The sequence below is a fragment of the Solanum pennellii genome, chromosome 2 (genome assembly GCF_001406875.1).
Source record: "Solanum pennellii chromosome 2, SPENNV200".
Taxonomy (NCBI): Eukaryota; Viridiplantae; Streptophyta; class Magnoliopsida; order Solanales; family Solanaceae; genus Solanum; species Solanum pennellii.
This window is the reverse complement of record NC_028638.1, coordinates 37766182-37785950: the sequence shown is the minus strand read 5'-3', so window position 1 is coordinate 37785950 and position 19769 is coordinate 37766182. Positions and strand designations below refer to the sequence as shown.

General features: G+C 31.2%; 2 protein-coding genes across 2 annotated transcripts in view; one reads left to right on the top strand and one right to left on the bottom strand.

Moving 5' to 3' along the window:
* Positions 1-5031: 5031 nt before the first annotated feature.
* LOC107010548 (anthocyanidin 3-O-glucosyltransferase 5-like) lies at positions 5032-9189 on the top strand. The gene is made up of 2 exons (XM_015209838.2): positions 5032-5811; positions 8419-9189. The coding sequence occupies exons 1-2, from the start codon at positions 5101-5103 to the stop codon at positions 9070-9072; spliced, it is 1365 nt and encodes a 454-aa protein (XP_015065324.1). The 5' UTR covers positions 5032-5100; the 3' UTR covers positions 9073-9189.
* Positions 9190-14282: 5093 nt separating this feature from the next.
* LOC107011480 (aminopeptidase P1-like) overlaps positions 14283-19769 on the bottom strand; it is a 10244-nt gene continuing 4757 nt past the window's right edge. The window contains exons 8-16 of the mRNA XM_015210999.1: positions 18390-18457; positions 17707-17773; positions 16996-17130; positions 16808-16888; positions 15990-16044; positions 15692-15796; positions 15542-15613; positions 14817-14941; positions 14283-14616 (exon numbers count right to left, since the gene is read on the bottom strand). Of these exons, the coding sequence (XP_015066485.1) occupies positions 14455-14616; positions 14817-14941; positions 15542-15613; positions 15692-15796; positions 15990-16044; positions 16808-16888; positions 16996-17130; positions 17707-17773; positions 18390-18457 (870 nt within the window). The 3' untranslated portion in view covers positions 14283-14454. The remainder of the gene's footprint in view (positions 14617-14816; positions 14942-15541; positions 15614-15691; positions 15797-15989; positions 16045-16807; positions 16889-16995; positions 17131-17706; positions 17774-18389; positions 18458-19769) is intronic.

Sequence of the window (19769 nt, the reverse complement as noted above, 5' to 3'; positions counted from 1 at the left end):
TCGAAGAGTATCATGTCTATACGGTTGAGGGAATACTCGGCAACTATTAGGACGGATAAAACAATATTTTTTATGAAAGTTTTCAAAAATAACCTTTCGGGATCATTACCTATTTTATATTATATATATTATTTTACAATTTATTTTTACAGAATCAGAAATAAATATAACAAGAAAATTTTGTAGGATTAAAATATGAAGGATTTTATTATTTTTGTGGTGAATTTTTCATATATAGTGGTTTAATTTTTGAAATGGTTTTTAAATTTATTTTTCTTGATATTTTGAACTATATTTAATGATCATGTTAATATTATATTGATATTTGACAGATTAATTTATTTATGGATAGTATTGATTGATAATTTGAATATGTATATTTTAATTTAATTAAAATAATATTTTAGTTAAAATTTAATTAAAATTTTTCTAATAGATATTAAAATAGTTGCTCTATATATTTACTATTAAAAGTACATTGATATTTACCAATTTTCGTAATTTGTCTCGCCAAAAAAAGTTTTGACAAAAAATTAATCAAACATAATTTACTTATCAAAAGCACTTTTCAAATAAATTAACTAAATAAATATTGTTTTTTTTCAAAAACGCTTATTTAAAAAATCATTTAAAAATATGCTTCAAAAAATAAATAATTTTTAATAGCAATACCAAACAGATCATTAGACTGTCATAAAATTTGTAAGTATGTGAATTATTATTGAACACGTAAATTTTTTCTACACTTGTAAGAATTCAAAAATTTATATATGAATATTTTAATTTCTCCACTTTTTAGAATTATTAGATTCTTTCAATAGTAAATAAAATAATCAACTTTATTTGAATAATTTCAGAAAATACTATTTGCTAAAGAATTATGGAAACTATGTGACTGCGTTCTCTTATCCATTTTTAGGATTATTACTGTAACGATCCTTCGAATTGTTTTTAAAATTTTAACCATTATTTTTTTTATCAATCTTTTTAATAGATTTTATAAATAATTTATGATTTATAAGAATGAGTGACATGATTTTTAGATTTAATAAAAAATTATTTTATTATTAATAATAGAAAATAATAATAAAAAAGAAAAGAAATTGAATAAGTAAATAAAATAATAATAATAATATTTTTTTAAAAAAGGTCAAAGTGACCTAGACGGTTTAAAGGTCTTTGACGGCTGATGGAGAAAAAAACAACGAACAAACCCAAAAAAATTACGCAGAAGAAGAAAAGAAAGAAAAAGTAAAAAGGGGGAAAAGGGAAAAAAAAAGAGAAGAAAATTGATATTTTCATCTTAAGGCATCAAGGTAATTATTCTTATTCTTTCTATTAAATTTTTATATAATTAAGAGAAGATTTTAAGATTAAAATATATATAATTTATATTAATATGTGAATTTGTGATTATACATAGAAGTCATTGTACACTAAAATTTTTATTTTTATTATTATTATATGTTTGTATGTGGTGAATTGAACTTTTAGTTTTTGCAATATTGATTAACCAAATCGATGAGCAAGTGTTTTCTATAGATTTCTGGTGAAAAGTTTTAGTGGTTAATCATGAAGTAATTATTAACCAATAATTGGGGAAAGAGAAAAGAAAGAAATTGCGTAAAAGAACTTAATTAAAGTATATGTGACTTGAGAAAAGTTTGATGTCAATCATTGTATAATTTTAATTAAATTCACAATAAAATATTCATACATGTATCATCCTTGTTTACTGTTTTCAGATGGTGTGACAATATTGTCAAGTAAATCATGTAACTAATTGAGATTATGGATAGTTATTCATAAGTAAGAATAGAGATTACGGGTTTGATTTTGGTTTCACAATTTTCTTATAGTTAGCAAGTACAATTCAAATTTGATATATTGAGATACGTATTTAAATATAAGGTGTATCATATTAACTGAATATTATTAGATTTATGAAATTTGTGGATTGGAACTTAACCCTAGACTTGAAATTTGAAAACTATGAGAATGAGTATGTAAATTGGTATCAAGATTTGGAGTATGATTATGAATTCAGGGTGAGTTTTTGGGTCTAGGCTAGACATATAACAATATGGATGTTGTTAGTTTTGAAAGCTTATTGTGATTATGTATGTGTATAGATTACTTTGAGTTGGAAGTTTGACAAATGAGAAAGGCTCAAGTCCCGGAGTAAATTCTTACTGGATTCAGGCAAGTGGATTTCTAAACTCTTGCTATGTGTATGGAATGTGTGTATTTCCTCGTGGTATATGTTTGGGAGTAATGGAACTTGGTGATGGGTTGACTTGTCCACATTGATTAATTCTAATGATAAAAAGAGGTAATAAAAGACGATGTGATTATTGTTTGTATGTGATGTGTTAAGAATGGTACGAGTACCAGTATTAAAATGGGAAGGTTTATTACTATAGAATGCGGATTGTAATTCGAGAATGCCAAAGCATATGTGCATTAATTGATATATTATTGATTTGCTTTATTATGTGTGATTATGATCTTTACTGAACCCGTATAATTGTGACAATTGAGGTGATTATATATCATAGAGACACTTCATTTATTGAGATGTAGCATTATCTCCTTTATTTGATATCACATTGTGCACATGCATTGACATGAGATTGGGTATGAGTAAAGGTCTAACACGTGGAGATCGTTCGTGTTGAGATCGAGTTATGATTAATTGGGCACGTGGAGATCGTCCGTGCGATAGAAAATTTATGATTATGATTTGGGCACATGGAGATCGTTCATGCGAAATTTGTTTGATTTATGATAGTGCGTCGAGATCATCCGCACAGACACGTGGAGATCGTCCGTGTCGGTATATGGACCTCGCGAGTCCCCCATGGGTCATGAACTCTCGATGTATTTACGAGGAGTATCATGTATATATAGTTGAGAGAGAAATCGGTATTCTGAGGCATATCACTTCATAGTGTCATATTGCATTGCATCCCATGACACTCTTCATTCTTGATGATTATGTATTTTATTGGTGGTTGCGAAATACTTGATATTTGATTACCTCTATTTGACGAACTTGATCTTGTGTGTTGCTAATATTGTGAATGCCTTTTTGTGAAAGTTTGTGATTTTTGAATTTTGAGTTGTAGTTAAGGATGTGTAATTTGTACAATGATTTTGAAGAGTTGGATGCTATGAAACTGTGAACTGTTAGGTTGGGCTAATTTTTATGCAGATTGTAGTTGTGGAGGTCCGGTTGGTGTTTAAGGAGTACCCGTATTTTAATCCCCTTAGCTTGTCTTTAGAAGTTTACTTGCTGGATACCGTGTGGTTTGGTACTCACCCCTTGCTACTACAATTTTTTTTTGTAGGTTACTAGCTCGGACTTTGTGATATTTCTCTTTTCCTTGTCTGAGGCTTCTTATGGAGAATTGTGAGGTAGCTGCTTGTTATCTCAGCAGACCTTCTACTCTTATTTATGATCTTGTTCTATTCGAGAAACAATGTCATTTGTGACTTTTTTTTTCTTTGAATCAATTGTAATACTTTAGAGGTTTGTACACGTGACAATTAGATTTTGGGGATATTTGAGTAAATTATGAAATTTTCGCATTTTATTATAATAATTGAGTTTTAAGCTGACTTATTTTGATGGAATAAGACAAGTATTATCACGTTCACTTTTGTATCATGATAATTACATTATTTTAAACAATAAAAATATTCTTAATTTTTTTTATGAACTTTAACTTTTTCAACTTTGTGCACTCTTTTTTTTTTAACTAATGCATGTAAATTTTAACTTTTGTTTTTATTATTGCACGTGAACTTTTCACTTTATTTTTGTTTCATTTGTAAGTTTGCTTCACGTGAATGCTGCTTGTGCAGTAAATTTTAATTAAAAATAATAATAACAAAATCGTCGGCAAACACAGGGATTTTTTTTAAAAAAAAATTAACAAACTCGCTGCACAACCGACGATTAAAACAAAATTATCAAATTCGTTGTACAAACAGAATTTTTTTTAAAAAAATCTTTGAACAAAACATAAATTTTTAAAAATAATTTTCACTTATCGAACAGCGATATTTTCGAAAAAATAAAATTAAAATGAAGAAACCCGTTGGCTTGGCAACGATCGATAAAGAAAGAATGGATTACATTTTGGAGAAAAAAATGGTCATTTGATAACGGATTGATATTTTTAATGTCTTTTAATCTTAAATATGCCTTGTGAGATTTTGAGATTAAAAAATTGTCAATTAGTAAAGAAACATTTTTTAAAAGAAAAATAAGACAAGTTAATTAAAACAAAGGGAAGCCATTTTTCATATGCCTTCTTTTCTTTCTAGGCATTTATGATCAGATTCGACTCCTTTTCATTTTTCCGTTTTTCATTTTTACAAATTTTTGCTTAGATTAAGAATATATGTCGTAGATTAATATTATATGTGTTCTATCGAAGCAAGAATTCAAAAAATACGAAAAAAAGAGAAATGGAGAGGAGTCCCTAACCACCAAATAAACACACTATTTGTAGTACCCAACACCATTTTTACTAGGAAGCTTTAATGTTTCCTACTTACCCTACAGTCCTCGCTGGAAACTAAATTACTAGGGAAAATTATTTGATTAGATATAATATCCATAGCATATATATATTTTAAATAATTATGTATTTTATCACTAATTAAGAATCTTCTATTATATATCAATGAAGATATATCTAGATACAAATATATTTGCTATTAGACACATTAAAATAGGAAGAGAGTGAAGTAGAGTGGAGACGAGTGACATTTATCTATGTATCTCAGATACATTCGAATTCACTTGAATACATACTAGAATGTATCAAAACATATTATATATAATTTTGAGTCATGTATCCTGATATATGAACACACTAAAATCTAGAAATTTTGTATAACTGCAAACTAAAGTGTATCTAATTAACTTCTAATCTATTTGGATTTCTTTAAGTTTCTCATTTATTTATGATTTTCTAAACTTTGTGATTCCTATAAAGCCCATACCTAAACACTTTCACTTTGTAAAATTCATTTACATTTTTAATTTTCTCTTTCCAACTATAGTGTTACAAAATTCTCTTTTTTTCCATGGATAGCACACTTCATGTTGCTATAGTGTCAAGCCCTGGCATGGGACATTTAATCCCAGTCCTAGTTTTAGGCAATCGATTAGCTACTCATCATAATATCAAAATTACAATTTTTACTATCACAACCAACTCTTCATCGCCAGAAATCGAATTCCTCAAGAAATTCAACGAGAAAATAACTGTCGAAATTATTCATGTTCCATCAGTCGATATTTCCCACCTAATAGACTCCCATACTAAACTTTTCACTCAATTACGTATATTAGTTCGCGAAGCTTTGCCTGAAATTCGTTCAGGCATAGCTTCGATGAACCATCGTTTAGATGCTCTCATTGTTGACATTTTTGGCACACAAATATTACCTATAGCCGAAGAATTTAACATTCCTAAATACGTATTCCATCCTACTAATGCATGGTCACTAGCGTTATTTATGTACCAACAAGTTCTTGACCAAGAAATTGAGGGTGAATCCGATGATGTGATGGATCCTATGATGGATCGGAGCGATCAACAATATCATGAGTATCTTAAGCTAACAATGGAATATACGTGTTTTGATGGAATCTTGACTAATACTTGGGAAGATTTAGAGAGTGAGACTACTAAAGCGCTTCGAAGTAATGAAAAATTGCAATCAGTTTCATATTGTCCAATTTACCCGATTGGTCCCTTGAGGAGAACAGTTGACATAAATGAACATGATGAGGTAATTAATATTACACTTTGTTTATATAATATACACATAGTTTTTTAAGTCGTGTCTTTAAATGAATTGCTACATTGGTTGTTTTTTAGTTACTTTAATTTGCAGAAAAAACTGTATCAAATATTTTTCTTCATCTATTTCGAAAATATTTAGGCTCGCTTAATGTGAGGGATAAGCATAAATAGTTTTTGGAATAAAATTTAGATGTCTTGTTTGGTTGACATGTTTGGAATAACTTATTCCACCATTTATAGCATAGTAATGGAATAAGTTATGGTGGGATGAGTTATTCTAGGATAACTAACCCTAGGATAGTTAATCTTGGCTAGTTCACAACCAAACGACTTATAGCTTTCAAAATTTGTACTTTTAAAATCATTAGTTGCTCAAATATAATAAAATGGTTAATATCTCAAAAGGTTACTCAACTTTGAGAATTTATCTAACAAAGCATTGAACTTTGTTTTGTATCATTAAAATCACTAAACATGGACCTTTTTCTATGAATACAATCACTCGGTCAAATTTATCATTAGAAAAAGTATGTATTGGCATGGCAAAATAAATTTTTGTTTGGCTTAAGTCGTCGACGGTCCCTTAAAGTTGTCCGCATAATTTATTTTAACACCTCAACTAAAGTTTGTACCTTTTGAATACCCATGCCCCTTAAAATTAATACCTATTTGACATTTGTTTGTTAATCAGCAAAAAAACTGAAATGTGTGTAATACACTCGCTATGACATGATGATGACATGACAGAATGATAAATTAAATGATGACACGTGGTATTTGAGTCTAAAAAGTTATTTAAAAAATGAAACTTTAAAAGAAAACTATTTTAATCTATTTAATTAATAAAAAAAATTTAAAAAAATTCTAAAGAAAAAATAACCCACCCACCCATGGCAATTCCTTCTTTTTCTCCACCGTCATTCCGACTTTAACACCCCTCAATCTATTTTCAACGGTAACATTGTTCTCCGTTTAATTTTGGTACAAGAAAGATAATTAGGATTTTGTCGGAACTTAATGAATTCTTATCCACCATGGCCGGAAAAATGGAGTTAATGGAATTTATTAACCAAGATTCAATTTTCTGCAATGCTCATTGAGTCCTAAAATCAAGTGTGATTTAACTTGTTTTGGATCTTTTTTAGTTGTTCCCTTTTGTGGGTCTTGTGTAATTGCTTGTAAAAATTTGCAATTTAGTTGGGATTGTTCCAATGAGGTGATCGATTGAAAATAGCAGATCTAATTGATAAAAGTGTTTAATAGATATTTATTTTGAACAATATAAGTATTTAATAGGTACAAACCTTGAGGTGTCTAAGTGAAATATGCGGACAACTTTAAGTATCTGTATATGACTTAAGCCTTATTATTTTTATATCACGTAAATATAAATTCCACAATTAAACAAATCTAAAATAATCTCATTAAGGACTTTTCAGTTTCACTCGCAAAACATTTTTCAAAGAATCAATTAAAATGTATATCCAAACATAATTTTAAATTTCAAAAACTTATTTATCAACAATTTTAAAAAATATAATTTTCAAACTTGAACAAATCTATGTCAACGTTAGCAAACCGTGGAGTTATAAAGGAAAAGAAAGATCTTTACCAATTATATATTTAGCAAGAAACATCTAAATAGATTACACACCAAAGAACATATTAATTAATAATTACTTATTTATCCTATTTTTTGGCATTCGTTTATTGTTTTCTTCCTGTTTTGAATTTAATTTGTTGTTTTGCTTAAATACTTAATACTCATTTATTTATTAAATCACGACATAAATTATACAATATTATCAAAAAAAAATATTTGTTTCCGTGATTAAGTTTGTCCGAACTTTTTTTATTAATTTTTTTTAATTTTATTTATTTGTGGGTTTGTGTTTATATGACAAAAAAATAACAATTTAATTAAATGTTATGTCAATATTTTTTTAATAATAAATATGATTGAGTGATTTTATTGACAGAAAGGTCTAAGTTTAGTGATTTTATTGATACAAAACAAAATTTAATGACTTTGATAGATGGATCCATAAAGTTGAGCGACCTTTTGAGATATTAAATTTTCATTCGACTAATAGTGTTACTTCCTCCGTTTCAAAAAGAATGTCCTTATTTCTTTTTTAGTTTATTTCAAAAAGAATGATTTGTTTCCTTTTTTGGCAATACTTTAACTTTAATTTTTGACGTGACATGTTTAAGACCACAAGATTAAAGGGCATTTTGGTATATTTGACATAACTTTAATTTAGAACTACAAGATAAAAAAGTCTTCTTTCTTTTCTTAAACTCCGTTCCAAGTCAAATGAGGTCATTCTTTTTTAAACGAAGAAAGTATTAGTAAAAAAAAAACTAGTTAAGTGATTTTAAAACATTTTTTTAAAATCGTAAGGCGCATGTCAGGCTTTACCTAACAACTTATCATTTCACACCATTTGTCTCTCGTTCAAATGTTGTCTTTTTAATTTGAACATTATTTTTTGTTGCTCTTTCGAAAATTTTGCTCAATTTTTTTATTTTTTTGTCATTTTGGCTCCAAATAAGTCCATATTATTGTCTTCTTATTTATATTTTCAAACAGGTGATTCAATGGTTAAACAAACAAAATCAAAAATCAGTTTTATATGTATCATTTGGAAGTGGTGGAACCCTTTCATCTGAACAAATAATTGAACTTGCATGGGGTTTGGAGTTAAGTCAACAAAAATTTATTTGGGTAGTACGTCCACCATCCCACGGTGGTACAGATAGTGCATATTTAAACTCCAATGGAAATGATACACGTGGCACGTTCGATTACTTACCGGAGGGCTTTTTAACTAGGACTAAAGATATGGGCCTAGTAGTTCCTATGTGGGCTCAACAAGTTGAAATTTTGAGTCATTTATCCGTTGGTAGATTTATTTCACATTGCGGATGGAATTCGACAATTGAAAGCATTACGAGTGGGATTCCTATGATTGCGTGGCCATTGCATGCCGAACAAAAAATGAACTCAACCATGCTCACGGAGGAGCTAGGGGTGGCGATTCGACCGAGGGTTTTGCCGACAAAGAAATTGGTGAAGAGAGAGGAGATTCAAGAAATGGTAAGGATTTTAATGGATACAAAAGAAGCGAAGAGTATAAGGGAAAATGTTAAGAAATTAAAGATAAGTGCGGAAAATGCACTTACTAAAGGAGGGTCATCTTACAATACATTGTGTGAATTTGTGAAGAATATTCGTACAAGTTAATTGTGGGTTTATTTTATTTTATATTTAATTAAGAGTAAATTGCTTGTTGCCTTTTTCATGCGTGTAGCTTACAATGTAATGTGTGAGTTCGTAAACGATAAAATTGTTGTCAATGCAGCGATTTCTTTTTTTATGTTATGAAACTATATAAATTTAGAAGAAGAAGAAAGTAGGGAGAAGAGAAAAGACTTCTTATTTCTCTTGAAGTATATTCAGGATTCATAGATCTTTCTCAAATCTTATTTACAATGAAGGAAAACCCTTTATTTATAGGGAAAACCTTACTTGGTCCCCAAGTAGGATTGCTAACCATATCCTACTAGGACTCCACATAATTAGACATTCACTATAACACAAATTGTTTATAACACTCTCCCTTGAATGTCGTTAGATTATGTGCCTCGTTAAAACCTTACCAGATAAAACCCAGTGGAAAAAAAATCTAGTGAAGGAAAAAGAGTACACATATCTAACAATACGCATTATGGATGCCTCATTAAAAACCTTACAAGGAAAACCCAGTGGGACAAAACCTTGTGAGGAAAAAAGAGTACATCGCGTATTAACTCCCCCTAATGACAACATCAATTCAGAGACTAGAATCTTCGTTTTTCAAGCTTGTGCACCATCTTCTTGAAAGTTGTAGTTGATAGGGACATGGTGAACAAATCAATTATAGTATTACTTGAACATACCTCTTGCATGTTGATATCACCATTCTTGGAAGCTCATGAGTAGAAAAACTTTGACGAAATATACTTTCTTCTATCTGCTTTTATAAATCTTCCCTTCAGGGTCAAAGATTTCTGGAAGTTCCTTACTTCAACTTCTTTAAGCAAATAATCTATTGCCTTTTGAAAACTCTTCAAGAGTTTCAATTCTAGTTATCAACTTGCATAACAATATTTGTATATGCTTCATGCATTTTGAATCGATTTAATCCTTATGAGGATGATAAACAAGTTTTCCAAAAACTTGTATATGCTTTAGATTTTGAACCCATTGGATATTTAATTTTGTCAAGCAATAACATTCAAGTTAGATGTATGACATCTTTTAGTGCCTAGATTGCAAGTCAAATAAGCTTTACGCTTACCAAGATGCATCATTCCACTTTTCACTTGATAATTATTTCTACACAAGCATGCTTTAATAGATGTAAAATTCATATCCTCATAATCTTTTACAATATTGCGCGCTATTGTATCAAAGATATTGTCAACGATATACCATTTTGTATCGATTCACAATACGACAAAACTTATTGAGATCTCATCACTTCATTATTTTTAGGTAGCTACCCCTCTCATGAGGTTTCATAAAGTGTTATGTCGTAGGCTCTCCAAGAGCACCTTGTCTCCTTATTATGATCATTTTGATTCTTTGATCCTCCCCCTTTTTCAAGGATTATTTTATTTAGAATTGATTAGTCTATCATGCTTCATGTATGTCATAGACTTTATCCTTAAGGGACATTCAATAGGAGTATTTACAACTTTTGTGTTGCTTCTAATCTCCCCCTTATGTTAGACAAACTAACATATATCTCAATCTTTTGGAGAATCTATCTTTGTGCATCATAGTATATTCATTAATCATATATTGCACATCAAAATTATCAGATGAAAACTATTTGGTCCCTGACCATAAACCAATTAACAGAAAAATTGATCATAACTTATTGGTTTGATTCATACAATTATGTTTGTATGTAATATCATATTTCAGATCAACATATGAAACTTTATTTTCATAAGCAATGATTCACTATATGAGACATTTAATGTCACATCATCTTATATATTTATCAATATTATCAAGATGAATTATCTTGATTTCATATTCTGAAAGTTGTGCTTTTAGCTCAATTATCTTGCACAAACAATTTTGCGAATGTCAAACTGCAAGTTGACAACAAACGCACATGTGATTATCTTATTGATGCATCTTTTTATCATATCACATGATAGGTAAACGGGCCCATATTCACCTTTTATACTTTTCAGAATTTAGGGATTTAGTCCCAACTTTAGTTGATCCAATCAACTTTATCACGAGAACAAGCAACGTAAAGAATTCTTGAAGAATCTTCTAGTTTTTCAATGTATGTCCATTACTCAGTATGCACATCTTTGGGATGACCAAATTATTCATGCCAACTAATAAAATTTGTAGTACTCGTAAACTCCAAGTTTACTACGCATTGTGCCTTTTTCTTTAGTAAATTTATGATTTACTATTATATGAGTAAATTTCAATTTTATTACTCCAAGAGTAATTTTCAGATTCATTTCTTCTCAATTACTTTACCCTTTAGGTGAGTCGTGATCCCATCATTGAATGAACTAATCTGAAGAAAATTGTGCATGTAACATATTATTTGTGCCAACATTTTTGCAAACATCAAGTTGCGAGATAATAATAGGCACACATGAGACCATATAGAAGAAACATTTATTAGGACCATTAAATATCTAAACAATCCACTAAGTGGATGACTAGGTCCACAAATATTGTATACGTTCCTAGAACGCAGAGAATTCAATCTCAACTTTCGTTTATGATGGTCTCACAATTAACTTGCCTTGTTAACAAGCAGTATAAGAAAATTCACGTCTAGCATGGTGACTTATCACCTCATTCACTCTAAAGAATGGATCTGTATTTTTACCATTTATCAAAGGCTCTCATTCTTCATGAATGAAACACAATCATCTAAGTACATCAAATTTTGATAACTTAGTACCTCATTCCATATTCATGTGCATCATTTAATCAATTGTCTTCTTTTAGACATTTATGCACTGCTACATTCACTTTGGGGAATGGATCTGCTTCAACGAGATATATTTCATGACTAATTTTATCAAAAACTCATTATTTCCCTTAGTCATCATAATATCATCAATATGGTGCATTGAGACTCAAACCCAACGTCTTATGCCATAAATCAATGAGGGACTTGAATCCAACATCTTTCATCACAAAGCATCAAGACTTCTGATGTCTTACCCTCTTGGTGCGATTGGACGTAAATCCATCGTCTTATTCTTTTGGTGCGATAAAACTTAAATCTATCGTCTTACCCACAATGAGGCTCAACCTCAAGCCGTCAAAATAATTTAATTTTATCACTTTGATGATCATTAATATGATCGTACATTATAATTACACACAGAATTGAGATTATTGATTTCTTATAATCAACATTAGTAGTTAATAAATATAGCTTAATAGATCACAAACCTCATATAAAGGTTGAAAACATATCTTTCACTAAATTGTGCTTATTTAATTATTAAAATAAATTAAGGAATTCTTTTTCGAGTCGATTAAAATTAAACGTATAGAAAGTCGACAAGTCTCTTTAAATACTTACTTTAGATGGTACCTCCAGATTTGTTACATAAATAATTATAACATAAAGATAAATCATACCTTGAAGATATAAGAACCTTATTGCATAACTTATGCAAGATCTCTTTTGCACTTTTCCCGTCTTCTTCATTATTCTTTAAGAATAGAACAATCGTGCTGATAACGTGTTATGAAACTATATAAATTTAGAAGAAGAAGAAAGTAGGGAGAGGAGAAAAGACTTCTTATTTCTCTTGAAGTATATTCAGGATTCATAGATCTTTTTCAAATCTTATTTACAATGAAGGAAAACCCTTTATTTATAGGGAAAACCTTACTTGGTCCTTAAGTAGGATTGCTAACCATATCCTACTAGGACATAATTAGACATTCACTATAACACAAATTGTTTATAACAATTTATTTATTTTTGTAAAAAATTGATATTTTCTTAAATATTTTTAAATTTGAATATTTTGCAGCCTTTAATTTGCTTGTGTGTAAACAAATTGCTTTGAAATCTACGCTATCAGCACACAAATATATAGCAGGTTCTTTTTTTTATGTTACTATGATAAAATGAACAGGGAAGTAAAACTGCCTACGTCCCTTAATTTCATGACAAAGATAGTATCAAAGTTGAAATTAATGCGCATACGATTGGGAAAGATAAACACAAATAAAAATATATAATAGGAGGTTAGCAAGAGGATATTCAAGTCTAAATTTTTCAGAATCAAGACGAGATAAACAAATTTCAGTATCAACACTGTTTGAGACAGCAAGCATATCAACTAAACGAATAAGACAATGCAAAATAGATCAATCAAAACGAGACATCAAATTTACATGAAAACCCACTTTGAAATGAAGAGTAAGAACAACAGGATCAAAACTCCACTATAATCAACACGAGTTACAAATGTGTTCTCCAAAAAGAAGTGTCAAACAATGAGCAACAACAACTATAAAATAACACAATAAACTATAAAAGTAAAAGGAGTAAAATCATCAAATGCAGTTGTTGCTCACGAGCTGAAATATGGAGCTACATGTTTCAGAATTCACCTCTGTCAGTTTCCAATCAAATTAAGATTAAGCTAAAAGGAATAAGTTGTCTATTAATCAGCTCAATCGAATAAGATATGAAGCGGAAATCACGATTTAAAAATAGAGGTTTGGAATGAAATTAGAATGTGAAAATTCGCACTCTTTTTCTCATTATTCTCTTCATATGACTGATGATCTCTCTGGTAAATAATTAAAGGAAAAACTAAGTTTCTCTTAATAATTAAAATAAGACTTAAAAGATGGTTGCACCATAATTATTGAGTTTAAGGTAAAAGTGGACTGATCCAAAATTGAACTTCCATATTGTTATATCCACTTATAAAGAGAAAAAAAAACTCCAAATCCAACACGGACACCCCTAATTAAAATATAATGACTCTATCCTCTAAGCTACTGATAATGTAATGCATGATATTATCTCTTCTAATCGACTTTATCTACTTTAAAGATAATTTCTTGTCTTTTTTCCTTCTCCAAATTGTAGTTTTTTGCATTGCTATTATGTTTAGTTGACACTGAAAAAAATCTTACTTTACGAGCAATAACGTAACACCAAATCCCAAATCCCACTTATGAAATGACAATGTATATGTCATTGTTGCACAAGCAATTACTTATCAGGAAGATAGAAACAAGATTATCCTCTGAACAATCGCTTCAATTAAAGTAAAATTTCACTTGTGGAACTAATCCTTCCTACTTCCACTTTCTAAGGGACTCGTTTTCGCAGAGTGACCAACCAAACACACCCTCGAAAAAATCGCACTAAAGTAGTACAAATATAGCCAGGAAAACTAAAATAAAACCCTTTCATTTTTTCCCAGGACCACCATCTCCAAATGCAGTAATGCGTTTATATATAATAATGACAAGTATAGGTTTTTTATTGTATGAACGGTGTGGATGCTGAATTTTACAAACTTTATTCAATAAAGGGTAAGAGCACTGAACATCTCAAGCTGCAATGGGTGCAGTAGCATTCTTCAACCATTCCATCTCAGATTGATTCAAATAAGGAGCGAGGATTTCCGAGCATTTACAGTGGTACTCGTTCAACCATTGGATCTCTTCGGGCACCAGAAGGCTAACATCAATCAACTTCCTTTGATATGGTGCCTACACCCAATAACAATAAAACATAAAGAGTGAAATTATTACATCATGTAGCATCTTCAACATGAAAGACAGACAACGGAGAACAAAACACCAACTTCCTTCCTTCTTCGTAGACCATCAAAGCAAAGTATATACACATGCAAAAATGCTAACGTGTGAGAAGATACACATATACAACAATAGAATGCTGAAAAACTTACCCAAGTAATATGCTCAAATGTCAAGTAACCCTTGTCGCCAAAGTTGAACTTAGTATTGCCCTCTTTGACAATAAGCACATTCTCCAATCTTATACCAAATTTTCCATCCTCGTAGTAACCAGGTTCTAGAAAACAACATCCCACAGTTAAGATCTTCAAATGTTGAAGTCAGAAAATCATGACTTTTAGACTAAAATTAGGAGAAGAGAATTAAATTTATATATGAAGTTGGCAAAATAAAATATATGCATGGATATAAATAAAATGTTTCAAGGACAAATTCACAAATGTTGGCACTAATTTCAGCTACCAACAAATGATAAGAAGCAATTTGTTAGATAAGTAATACATGCAATTCTGCACATACAAAAGCCTATACAGCCTTACTCAAACAGTAAGATATGATTACCGATGACATCCACGTTCTCCATTGAAGTAATTTTCTAGTAAGAAAAGCAACTTGGGGATTGATTAAGACGACAATAGGGACATCTATCAGCTACATCATTTCATTCTGTAAAACTTCAAGAACAGCTTACTAAAAATTGGAGCAAAGCTCCATTTATTTATGTGATGGATCAGAAAAAATTATAAAGCAACCAGAAAAACATAAAGTAATCAGAAAAAAATATAAAGCAAACAGAAAAAAAAAAGGAATTAAAAAAAGGTAATAAAGCAAAACTTTGATTTCAGTTCGGTCAAAAACTAAATAAAATCAGACTGACCATCTGTGACTGTCATTGAAACTTGTAGTGGCACATTCTGCGCTGATGGTCTGAAACTAATCTGATGAGGTCCTGATAAAAAGTAGAAGGAAGCGAGTGAAACTAGTAACTTTACACTAGTACCTTCCCAGAAACTAAAGCACAAGTTACCTTCATGGACATTTAAGTAAGACCCGATCCCATGACCTGTACCATGCCTATAGTCAAGCCCATACTTCCATAAAGGAGTTCGAGCAAGAACGTCAAGAGCATAACCTACAATGTACAGTAAGGGATAAGTAAGAAAAGTGTCCCTCTTATGTTCTGCAATTAACTTGAGTATCACGTCAGTCAAACAACATTAAACTAGAAAGCACTTAGTTCCAACAGGGTTTGTGGACGTGCACAATTGTACATCCAATCTCCCACAAACATTTGTAGACTAAGAAATCATCCCATAGACTCGTACCATTTGTTCCATTGGGAAACCGTGCATTACCCAATGAAATATGTCCTTTGAGAACCTACATAATTCAAGCAAGTTTGAGCATTAGAGCAATATGCAACAAAGCAAAGGATTAAAGATTTCTCGTCCCCCCAAAAAAGGTTCTGAAGAATTCTATCAACTAGATAGATAAAATTAGTATGAAAAATATTTTCTTATAAATAGAGACAAAAATGTTAACTAGATACAAAACATAGTCCACATTACAAGCATCTACACACCAGGCCACGCCCAAAAAAAATGCAGGAATAAAGCCTCTTCTACAGCATAACCTAGTATTTCAGAAAATGATGTGGATGGATGGGTTTGGGGAGGTAGAGGAGTAACGGTAAATCCCCTACCCAGTAGTGGCTTTTCCCACTTGATGTCTCAAACCCAACCTCATCATTTTGAAGTAAGGGCTCTTACCACTAAGTTATCTCTTCCTTTGTCTTCTAAGATTATTGTTTATTCTTCCTTAATAAGACCACAGTTTTGAACAATCCAAACAGAAAGAAGATGTTATAAAGTTATTTCACTCAGAAGGATTACTGAAAAAAAGGAAAATATATTTAAAAAATAGAATAAATTTAAAATTTTATAACTTGCTGCAAAGAAAGCAACTAACAAGTACAAGATGATAATGCTTCCAATAGTTTTGTCTTACTGAAGGATCTGATGATGCTTTTCAGTAAACACTAAACAGATATACTTGAATTTGACATTTGACTTTCCCTATGCATATCACAATGACTCGATCAATGGTCAGGAATCACATCTATAAGACAACAGGATTTACATACCGCAGTGTAACATGTTTTCTCATGTGGAGTAGGTTTTCCAAAATGAACAGTCCGTGTAATATCAGTTGTTCCATCCAGATACTTCCGCAACAACAACATCAAACCATTAATTTTAAGGGAACACAAGTTAGGATAACAAATACAATCCCCAAAATATCTGTATCATGAACCAACTGATATTCACAAACCTGTGCTCCTGAATCACATAAGTACATTTGATCTGGGTCAAGTTCAGCACATGTTTCTGCCTCAGGTGAATAATGGATAATGGCTCCATTTGAACCAACAGATGAAATAGTTGGAAAACTCAGCCCTCTGAAATGCTGCAGATATACAAGGACAGTAAGTTAATCAGAATGTCAAGTAAAGAAGAAATAATGCTGAAAAGCTACCAACATTATTTTCAAACTAGATCAGACCCACCACAAAACAAATGACAAAATCGCATGTTAGAAAAAGACGGCAGAAAACAGCCTCCTCAGGGTGAAGCAATGGACATTTGCCACCCCATCATTATCTTAAGGCCTAGTTATTACATGCTATTAGCGCCTTAACAATACCTATGCATACTTCCTAACTGACTTTGTCCACAGACTTTTATTCCTTCACCTGTTTAGTTTCTTATTTTCAGCCACCCTCTTAAGTCCGTCCCTTGTTCTTTATCCTCCCTAGAACACAGAGCCTATAAAATATACCTTTTTGCCCCTCTAGCATAGAGAAAATTGACTACTGCAACGTAAATAGAGTTTGAGTAAAAAGTAGCATATCAAGTACATCAAAATAAACCAAGGGTATCAGCTTAAGGACCTAAGTGTTGAAAACATCAAATGCAAGATACATTAGCAACTGGATAGCTGGCTAGCTTTATATTAGATTTCTGACAGGTGTAGAGCCACTACCTCTTTAGATGCCCGGAACTCCTCTAGCTTATCACTTGCAGAAACTTCTGTAAGCCGTTTCAAATCCCTGACATAAGAAACCAATGGTGAAGTAGGTGCTACATAGGGAAAAAGTAAGACTCCACAATATGATTCAAAAAATTCCTTATTGAAACACTTGACATACTGGAAAGGAACTGCAAAAAGCAGAAGCAACAATGCCCTTCAATTAATGATGGCCAAAGTTCCTACTTTCATCAGCTGAGGAACTGAATACATTTCAGAAGCTTTTCAAAGTTCAAAAACAAAGAGAAGGCTGCCACTTCCTTGAACCACAAAACCAAAAAATCACTTTCTTGATCTATATAGCAAGAACTAAGGTGGCTAGCCCAAATAAATTCATTCTCAGAAAACATCTTGAAATTATATTCATAAAAACATTAAAGAAATGCTTTATCTCCAAATTATCATCTATATTTAGAAACGCCACGAGAAGCCAATTCGACCAGAATATTTCTCAGTTAACTAAGTCAAAATGTTATAAACGAAAGGGAGGCTTAATTTCCTACAGAAACTAACCTCAAATCAATTATGGAACATCTAGGTCAGCATGCACTACAACGCCAACTATAATAAAATCAATTTGAACTTGAACATACACAAACCAGACAAACCCTTGAATTTATACATGAAGTCGAACTTACTTTAGTTTGTTCTTGCTCATACTCTCAGCCTCTGCGAAGTAACCGGATGCCCCATAGATTTCCTGCATCTGTGATAAACAAAAACATTCACTACATCAGTCTTCTAATGGAACCTCATCTACAATGCTATAGCTTCTATGACAACTGAGAAGAAGTATTGACGAACAAGTCCCGACACTTGACAAGTCTTTATGCTCCTAAAACATATGAAGTCCAGAATCAATTTAGCAAGTTTTGCAAAGGGCATGTTAAGCAGACAAGTCGAACCACATAATAGTGGCTTAAAGATTTACTATATCTATACATTACATAAGAATATAAAAGTACAATATAAAAACACGAAACTAACAGGATTTGCTGAGCCAAATCCAATGCATCGGCAAAGAGCATCATCCTTTAAGTAAATTTAGAGGTTCTAATAGCTGAACCCGTGACCTTTCTTTTTTCTTAAATGAGATTTTGGGTCATTCCCAGTGATGCCTGAGCTTTGTGTCAGTGTGTTCATCCAAAGCAGAAACCTTCACATCTAAGAGGGTTGGTGCTGCATAGGAATCAATATGTTATGTGCACTAATTATACATTAATTTGTTCATCACAAGAACTACTATTACGCCTAAATCCCAAAGTTGAGATCAGTTATATGAATTCTCTCAATATCCATTTCACTTCATTTGGACCTGTTTAAGTGTAATACTCGATCGTTTGGGGTTATCTAGCATAATAGCACTAGATTGTCCATATTTTATCTCCTGACATAGAAGTCTAGACAAAAGTTAATTTGTTCATCACAAAAACTACTATTACGCCTAAATCCCAAAGTTGAGATCAGTTATTTGAATTCTCCAATATCTATTTCACTTCATTTGGACCTGTTTAAGTGTAATACTCGATTGTTTGGGGTTATCTAGCATAATAGCACTAGAGATTGTCCATATTTTTTCTCCTGACATAAAGTCTAAACAACAGTTAAAGACTCCTAACAAACACTAGAAATAATGTATGTATACCAACATGGTAGATACTAGTTGGTATCACCTGTATGGATCTTTTACTTCCATTGCTGTACTTTCTGCTAAATCTGCATTCATTCCAGAAAATATAGATCTCTTTAGTCAGCCTCCTTCCATATGAGTTCAATTAGGTCTACCTTGTCCCTTTTTGAGAAAATAAAGTTAGGTCTATCTTATCCCTTTCTAATACTATAAATCATCGGCAATACAAATGCTATTTCATGTCTATTTCAGTAATGAAAAAACAATTCAAGATGGAAAGCAAGAAACTATGGTTGTGAATTACATTGTTCACGGCCAAAACCAGTTAGCCTCTTTTTTTTTATTTCCAGTCATTGCTTGCTCTGCTTCTCTTCCAGTTGGGGGGGGG

Bases quoted from the DNA above. Each gene is read 5' to 3' on its own strand.
- LOC107010548 (XM_015209838.2), top strand. From the start codon at position 5,101: ATGGATAGCACACTTCATGTTGCTATAGTGTCAAGCCCTGGCATGGGA. The intron at 5,812-8,418 runs GTAATTAATATT...ATTTTCAAACAG, and splicing joins ACATAAATGAACATGATGAG to GTGATTCAATGGTTAAACAA.